General features: G+C 52.6%; 1 protein-coding gene across 2 annotated transcripts; it reads left to right on the forward strand.

Annotated features, from left to right (window-relative positions):
- The first annotated feature begins 3,920 nt into the window (after window positions 1-3,920).
- Window positions 3,921-7,055, forward strand: LOC133764425 (calcitonin gene-related peptide 2-like). 2 transcript variants are annotated; one of them, XM_062198108.1, is made up of 3 exons: window positions 3,921-4,006; window positions 4,714-4,851; window positions 6,896-7,055. In XM_062198108.1, the coding sequence occupies exons 1-3, from the start codon at window positions 3,921-3,923 to the stop codon at window positions 7,053-7,055; spliced, it is 384 nt and encodes a 127-aa protein (XP_062054092.1). The 2 variants fall into 2 exon arrangements, with proteins under 2 accessions (XP_062054092.1, XP_062054090.1); XM_062198106.1 differs by lacking the exon at window positions 6,896-7,055 and adding an exon at window positions 5,765-5,963.
- Window positions 7,056-7,331: the final 276 nt, after the last annotated feature.

Raw genomic sequence — 7,331 nt, forward strand, 5'->3', positions numbered from 1 at the left:
ACATTGGCAGAATGCCAACTAGTGTGCCTGGCCTGGTGTTAATTGCCAGGGGAGAAGGGAGGGAGATAATTTTTTCCTTTTTCCTTTTTTTTTTTTTTAAACCTTTGGCCCCCCGCGCAGCGTCAGACACTTTCCATAAACTCAAAAAGCGCTTGAGGGATAAGCTATCTTTGTCCCTCTCTTCTGGAGAGAGCGATAAAGCAAGGTTTTAAGTTTCTGTAGGCTACCTTGACGCCCTCTGGGTGTAGACCCCAGTTAGCATCCCGGGGCACCAGCATGTGGTTCGCAGTCGCCCAAGACTTTATCTTAAAGAAGTAGGGTGAGTTGTGAATCCTGAAGGTGCGCGTGGCAGCTGAGGGCAGGGTTCCAAACGTGGTTTCTTACCCACTTTGTGCTCACCAATGTGAGAGTGAAAGCTGAATTCTCTCCGTGGAGGAACATGCACACCGTGGACACAAAAAAATGAAACTTCTGGTCCCGAAAGAGAACGTCGCTTCCGCACAAGCATTTGCTAATACACTTCTACGACAGCTCCTTGTGGCAATGGCCCTAGCACGTCGCGCCGCGTAGTGGCCGCACCGCGGCTTTCGCCGACTGGTCGCGCAGCTCGGCACCGAAAGTCCAGAGCCCAGGTATGAAACCTAAACCACGGAAAAGCCAGGAAACCTGGGACTGGATCTTAGCTGCGGATATCTGCTTCCCCGCTCCAGGGCACACTGGGCGCGGTGATCTGCCATCCTGAGCCCTGACGCGCACGCTGCTAGCGTTTCCAGGTTTTGCGTCCGCTGCGTTCCAGGGTTCACCTGAGCCGCCGGTCCTTCCAGTCTAAGGTCCCCTAGAGGGAGCGGGAGTCTCAGACCCCCAGCCAGGAGTTTGTATTCCCTTGCGGGAGTGCAGCAACAGGAATTAAAGAGGAGAATGGGAAAGGGGGCATCTGGGAAGTTAGAAGTCAACAATCCCGGAGAGAGGTGGTTCGAGGCAGGTGTGTCCTAGGATATGCCTCCGCTTCTGGGGGCTAAGGACCGGGGTGTGGACGGGACCGTGGAGGGAGCTGAAGCTCAGTGACTCCAGCCTCCCAAGCACCCCTGGAGGGTAATTTCTACTCTGCCTCCTGCGTAGCCCGCGGATTGCCTCTTCGGCATTCACCGCAGGAGCTGCTGCCCAGCGCGTGCTAAAAACGCTCAGATCGGAAAATCTTCCGTTCCCAAGTTTCTTTCGCCCCGAGCCAGCCGCACAAGGGTCTTGGTCGGGACCTGGATCCTCCTGGGCGCGCCTGAAGCTGACTGCTTGGGCCAAGTGGTCTCGAAATCTCCTGCGCTGGGTATGAGGGGGCTGGAGCTCATGCATAATGGGGTGTGATGGGGCGGAAGTACTCCTGAGTGTGTTCAGGCATGTTGGAAGCAAGCTGTCATGTTCCACGTGTGGGCTTGCAACGGCACGAGAACTCTCTCAGAGGCAGGCTTGGGACACAAGTGAGAGTGAGCCCCTGCGCGCAGTCTGTTTTGTGCCTGCTTCTTGTAGTGTGGGCACGCGTTTGGAGACGGTAACGAATATGTGTGTGTGGAAGGGTGTGACTGGGAGTGAGAGTGAACTCTAGTTAAGGCAGAGACTCCATGGCACTGGCAAGCCTGCTTGCTCTTCGTGGGGGATCAAGGGCCGGGTAAGGACACGGGCAGGAATCCAGTGCCACTGGGACATCTTGGCAAACAGCAGCCGGAAGCTCAGGGGCAGCTGTGCAAATGGCTCGGGCAGGCGGGGCTGAATGGAAAGTGATGGATGGCGGGACCTGAAGGGGGAGGGCTAGAGGCTTGGGAAGCATCTGCCCCTCTCACCTCTCCCTTGGGTAGCTGGGCACAGTCCCCCTCCTCTCAGCACCCGGATCTGCTCAACTGATATGGGAAGTCCCCCCAATAAGAGGATTGGAAAGCATCCATGGAGAGCTTACCTAGTCCCCTGCATGGACCAGGAAACTACTAGATGCCTGCCTCTCTGGGTGCTTCTCACAACCTTCCTTCTAGACGTTCTCCATTTCGTTTTGTTGTTAAAATTTATTTATTTGAAAATTTATTTATTTGAAGATAGGGAGGGAGGGAGGAGAAAGAGAGAGAGAATGAATGACTCTCTCATCCATTGGTTCACTCCCTAAATGGCTGCAGAAGCCAGGAGCCTGGGTCTCCCACAAGTGTGGCAGGGACACAAGCATCCCAGTCATGTCCTGTTGCTTTCCCAGACACATTAGCAAGGAACCCTGATGGGAAGTGGAGCAGCTGGGTGCAGTGTTCCAGGCAGATTTGAAAGATGAGTGCATTGAGGTTCTGTGAAGTTACTTGCCAGTAATAATAAGGGCTGGTATTGAGTTCAGGTCTAAAAACAGATCTTGCTCCCAGCTCCATCTCCTGATTCTCACAAGCCCCACACAATGCCACTCCTCACTCGGGGGAGCCATCAGTCCCTTCAGTCCTGGACCCTGTCCCTCCAAGACGGCACAGCTGGGGGCGGAGTGGATTGGGTGTTCCAAAGTAATAGGGATGGAAGAGGTGACATCTTCGGCGTCGGTGACGTCAAACTGCCCTCAAATTCCCGCTCGCTTTAAGAGCGTTTCTATTTGGTCCCCACCACCACACACACCCCCATCCATTAATGACCTCAATGCAAATACAAGTGGGGCCGTCCTGTGGGTGCTCCGGGTTCTGGAAGGATAGGGGTGACGCAATCTGGCTGGGGCAAGAGGCCCCTCCGCCCATTGGTTGCCCGGCGCTCGGGGACCCCTCCCGACCCACCGCGGCGGGAATAAAAGCGGCGGCTGACTGACGCTGGAGGCATCGGAGCCACTGCCCAGCCCAAGTGCCGCGGCTGCTTCCTTCTCCACTGCCGCCTCAGCTTCTCGCCACCGCCAGCCAGGTGAGCCCCGGGAGCGCTGCTCAGGTGCACCCTTCTTTCTCTCTCTCTCTCTCTCCCTCTCTCTCTCTCTGGCTATCTCTTTCGGACTCTCCCTCTCTCTTTCCGTTATCTCTATCTCCTACTTTACTCCCTGTCAGTTTGGGTCTGCCCAGGGCAGAGCGGGTCTGTCCACCCTGACTCCACTTCAGGAAATCTCTGGGCGGGCTCCTGTCCCGCCCGGGCTCCTTGCAGCTCTACGCACGCGGCAGCTGCACTCTCACTCCCTTCCCTGTACCACTGGGGAGCAAGTTACAGAAGTAGCTTTCCGCAGACGGTGTTTTGGGGATAGCACCTGGAACCTAGCCGTCATCGAGAAATTGATTCAGAACCCGAACCAGCGCGATTGGGTGGCAAACGGTCGCAATGACTGAGCAGCCAGCAGCCCTAAACTGCGAGCTCCAGGCGCGCGATCTAGGAGTACAGAGACAAGTGTTGGGTTCCAACTTAAAATTGTTAACTTTAGTTCTTGCAGGGGACAGCGTTGCCAGGGGGTGGAGCAGCTGAGCCCTAGAAGTAGTTAGCCAGTTAGTAAGCGATCCCAACCGCAACTCCCTCTCTGCCGATCCTCCTCTGTACATCTCAGGTGTGTGTAAAAATCCCAGGCAGCAAGGGCAGCGTTGGGTTTAGTCATGGGAGCAGGTGTGTGACATGAGACTCCAAGACCTGACATGACCAACAGGTGTGTGTGTGTGTGTGTGTGTAGAGTGCTGGAGGAGGGCGATTAGGACTGAGACCTCCCCTCCCAACCAACCGCATAAGATGGCCCCTCCAGCTTTGCTAAGCCATGCATGCTATGGACCCACTGAACCTTCCAGCAGTCCACTTTGCTGATGAGGTAATAAGAGAAATGCAGTCTGAAGCCAGGATTCTAGGAAGTTAGCAGACAGGTGAAAGTTAGACAGGAATTCAAATATGTAGGCTCAGAGAACATTCAAGTGGTACAGGCATTGATATCATTCTTTCCCCCTTAGCCAGTCGTCATGGGCTTCCTCAAGTTCTCCCCTTTCCTGGCTCTTAGCATCTTGGTCCTGTACCAGGCAGACAGCCTCCACGCAGTGCCATTCAGGTAAGATAACCTGAATCCAGGTGCATGTGCCCCTCCCACTGCCCAAGGAATGGGACAGTTCCATGCATCTTAAATGTGATGGGCTGAGTGTTTAAAACCAGAGTCTTGGGATGGAGGCACTGGGAGGGGTAGGTGTATATGTATATATGCATGTTTATTATAAACTTTTCTGATATAAAGATGTGTAGCACACAGTTTACAAAGAGCAATAACATGTACAATGCTCCTCACTGTAAACTTTAGATAGCCATTGGCTCTCACAAAATGCCTTCATTGCTTTTCACCAAACTTATTATCTACAGCTGACCTATTTATCAGCTTAGCCATGATCTGAGAAATGGATTGCATCCTAATCAGCTAGCAAGTTTGCCAATAAATTTGTTCTCAAATCTGATGTGTGACCTATTGATTGGTTTTCATCCATGTACAAATTATATTAAATAATTAAATATTAAATAATTCCAAAACTTTTTGAGATTCAGGCTTTTCACAAGCCTGTGAAAACTGGCTCCAGCACACCTCTGCTGGGAGATCAGACCATTGCCTGGTTCCCAGTCTGGACACTGGCCTCATGCCCTATCTATTGGGAGTTGGGTAGTCACATTCTCAAAGGAAAAAACAGAGAACAAAAATTCTGGTTTGTTAATCATGGGCAGGACATAGGCAGGAGCTCAGAGCCTGCATGGGGTCTGCTTCCCTTCCAACAGATCTGTCTTGGAGGGCAGCCCAGACCTGGCCACACTCAGTGAGGAGGAAGCGCGCCTCCTGCTGGCTGCACTGGTGCAGGACTACGTGCAGATGAAGGCCAGTGAGCTAGAGCAGCAGCAGGAGACAGAAGGCTCCAGGTAAGGCTCCCCACCCTGCCCAGGACATGGTCTCCCAACCCCACTGGCATTCCCAGGAAGGTGCATCCCAACAGGTAGGAGAGTATACACTAGCCAAGAGTCCAGCAGGCTTTCATTTCCCACAAGGACCTGGGGCCCAGCCACTTCTAGGCTCTTTTGAAGACAGAAGTCAGCTGAAGAGACCTTGGTTAGATCACCTCTTATAAAGTTCCATTTCTGAACACAGTTGTAGAAGGTGTGGGGTCACTCCTGTGGAAATTGGTCTTGCAGGTCTGGGGAGACTTCCCAGGTTTGGATGAAAAAGACTGGTAAGGGGCAAGCTAGGGGACGGGCCTGGTATAGCATGGGAGATTTTAGAAATTGAGTCCACCTGCTAATCCGCATATGACATATGATGTTCTTTCACACTGCAAGGTGCCTTCATTGCACATTTACAAGGTGAAGGTGAAGCCCTTGCAGGGAGTGGGTCAGGTAGAGCAGAGTCTGAGGTAGGTCTGGAGCCTCTAGATGTGGAGCATGTATGGAGATGTGCATGATGCTATGGGCCCAAGAAGAGCACCCTTCCCCAGCACCATCTCCCTGTAGCCCCACCCTCCACCCCGAGCAGGAACAGGGAACTGCCCCTGGCCTGGCTCCAGCATTGCCCAGAAGAGACACATGCTGCACCCGCATCCACCCCCAGAACCTCTCTGCAGAGCATGAAGGACTGACTAGCATGTGGAATGCCAGAAAGGCTAATCCTCCCTCTTCCCGACCTGGGCCCACTGCACCGCTCAGCTCTCCTAGTGGAGGATAAGTGAGCTGCCCTCCTGACTGCCCTTCCTGCCCCCCACTTGGAGGACCCCTGCTACGTGACTGCCCAAGGGGGCAGACCCTGGTGCATGGTACTCTCTGGCATGTCTTTTCTCTGCAGCCTGGCCAGCTCCAGATCTAAGCGATGTGGTAATCTGAGTACCTGCATGCTGGGCACATACACCCAGGATCTCAACAAGTTTCACACGTTCCCCCAAACTGCGATTGGGGTTGGAGCACCTGGCAAGAAAAGAGATATGGCCAACAACTTGGATGTGGACCACCGCCCTCAATTTGGCATGCCTCAAAACACCAACTAAACTCTCCTCTCTAATTTCCCTTTCTGCTACCTTTCTATAACTTGATGCATGTGGTTCCTCTCTGCTTGCCCTTGGGCTCATGCTAGTGGCTTTCCTTGTGACAGAGGACATCTGGAACCTCAGATGGGCTGAAAGAAAGGAGGGCTCAAATACTAGAAGAGAAGCACTCCTGGAAAGGTCAGAGGGCAAGGGTAGCCTCTGTGGCCCCCAAGGATTTCATAACATAGCTTCTCATTCCTGCTTCTAAATGTGATGGTCTTTTGGGAAATAAAACTATTTTTCTAAAAAGACTTGAGCTGTGGTGGTCATTGTTCTGGCCCACATGCCAGGCATTGCAGTATGTAGACTTGTGTTTAGAAGTAGCATTAGCCCCAGGGCAGCTGGACACAAGGTATGGTGAATGGTCCCTTTGGCAGAGCTCAAGCCACAAGAGCAGGGGTGCTGAGATGCAGGTAAGCACCTGGGAGACTGGATGCTGTCAACTCCATCCCTGTTCCAGGTAAGACTGGGAAATCCCCAACTTCCTCAGTAGGAGCATTTGGTGCTATGACTGGAATATAGATTCTGCAGTCATTGTGAATGGGGTGGGTGTGGTACCACAGTTCATTCTAGTCTCATAAGGGTTTGCTGATTTTTAGTAAATACAGGGGAGGTTGCCTGTTACAGTCCTGTATTCCATGGCCAACCACCCAGAGTACTCTCTGGGTTTTCTGACACCCCTTGGGAATGTTTATGGGGAGTGATCAGGCCATTTTCCTTAATGGCCGTGTGATTTTCTGCTCTGATAATTGTGTTTAGGAGAACACTTACTGTTAAGTGGTGCTTCTCAGAGCAGCAAAGTTACCATGATGGTCCCATGGGGCAAGTTCCCCAATCCACCCTCCAGCCTTGTACTGACAGGTCTTTTCTTCTTTTCCCATCCTGCAAATCAGCATCACTGCCCAGAAGAGAAGCTGCAACACTGCCACCTGTGTGACTCATCGGCTGGCAGACTTGCTGAGCAGGTCAGGGGGTGTGGTGAAGAGTGACTTCGTGTCCACCAATGTGGGCTCTGAAGCCTTTGGCCGGCGCCGCAGGGAGCTCCAGGCCTGATCAACTGGTTGACCCCAAGAAGGTGACTGCCCTTGTTCTATGAGATGGGAGGATAGATGCCCAGGAATTCTAGGAGTGTGGTTTGCTCCTTGAGCCTCCCTGGACCATATGGCTGAAAAAAAGTCTACAAAGGAAAGAACCCACTCCAGTATCTGGAGAAGGGACACTGGATCCCAGTAACAGAAACCCCTAGAATTTGGGTTTCTCTGTTTTTCTAGTCTCTCCTGTGAAACCAAAACCATCAGGACAGGGAATGCACATCCTGTTTATTTAAAA

The sequence above is a fragment of the Lepus europaeus genome, chromosome 7 (assembly GCF_033115175.1).
Source record: "Lepus europaeus isolate LE1 chromosome 7, mLepTim1.pri, whole genome shotgun sequence".
Taxonomy (NCBI): Eukaryota; Metazoa; Chordata; class Mammalia; order Lagomorpha; family Leporidae; genus Lepus; species Lepus europaeus.

Excerpts from the sequence above, each read along its gene's own strand:
- LOC133764425 (XM_062198106.1), top strand. The coding sequence starts at position 3,921 with ATGGGCTTCCTCAAGTTCTCCCCTTTCCTGGCTCTTAGCATCTTGGTC. Across the intron at positions 4,007-4,713 it reads CTCCACGCAGTGCCATTCAG|ATCTGTCTTGGAGGGCAGCC; the intron begins GTAAGATAACCT and ends CCCTTCCAACAG. Across the intron at positions 4,852-5,764 it reads CAGGAGACAGAAGGCTCCAG|CCTGGCCAGCTCCAGATCTA; the intron begins GTAAGGCTCCCC and ends TTTTCTCTGCAG.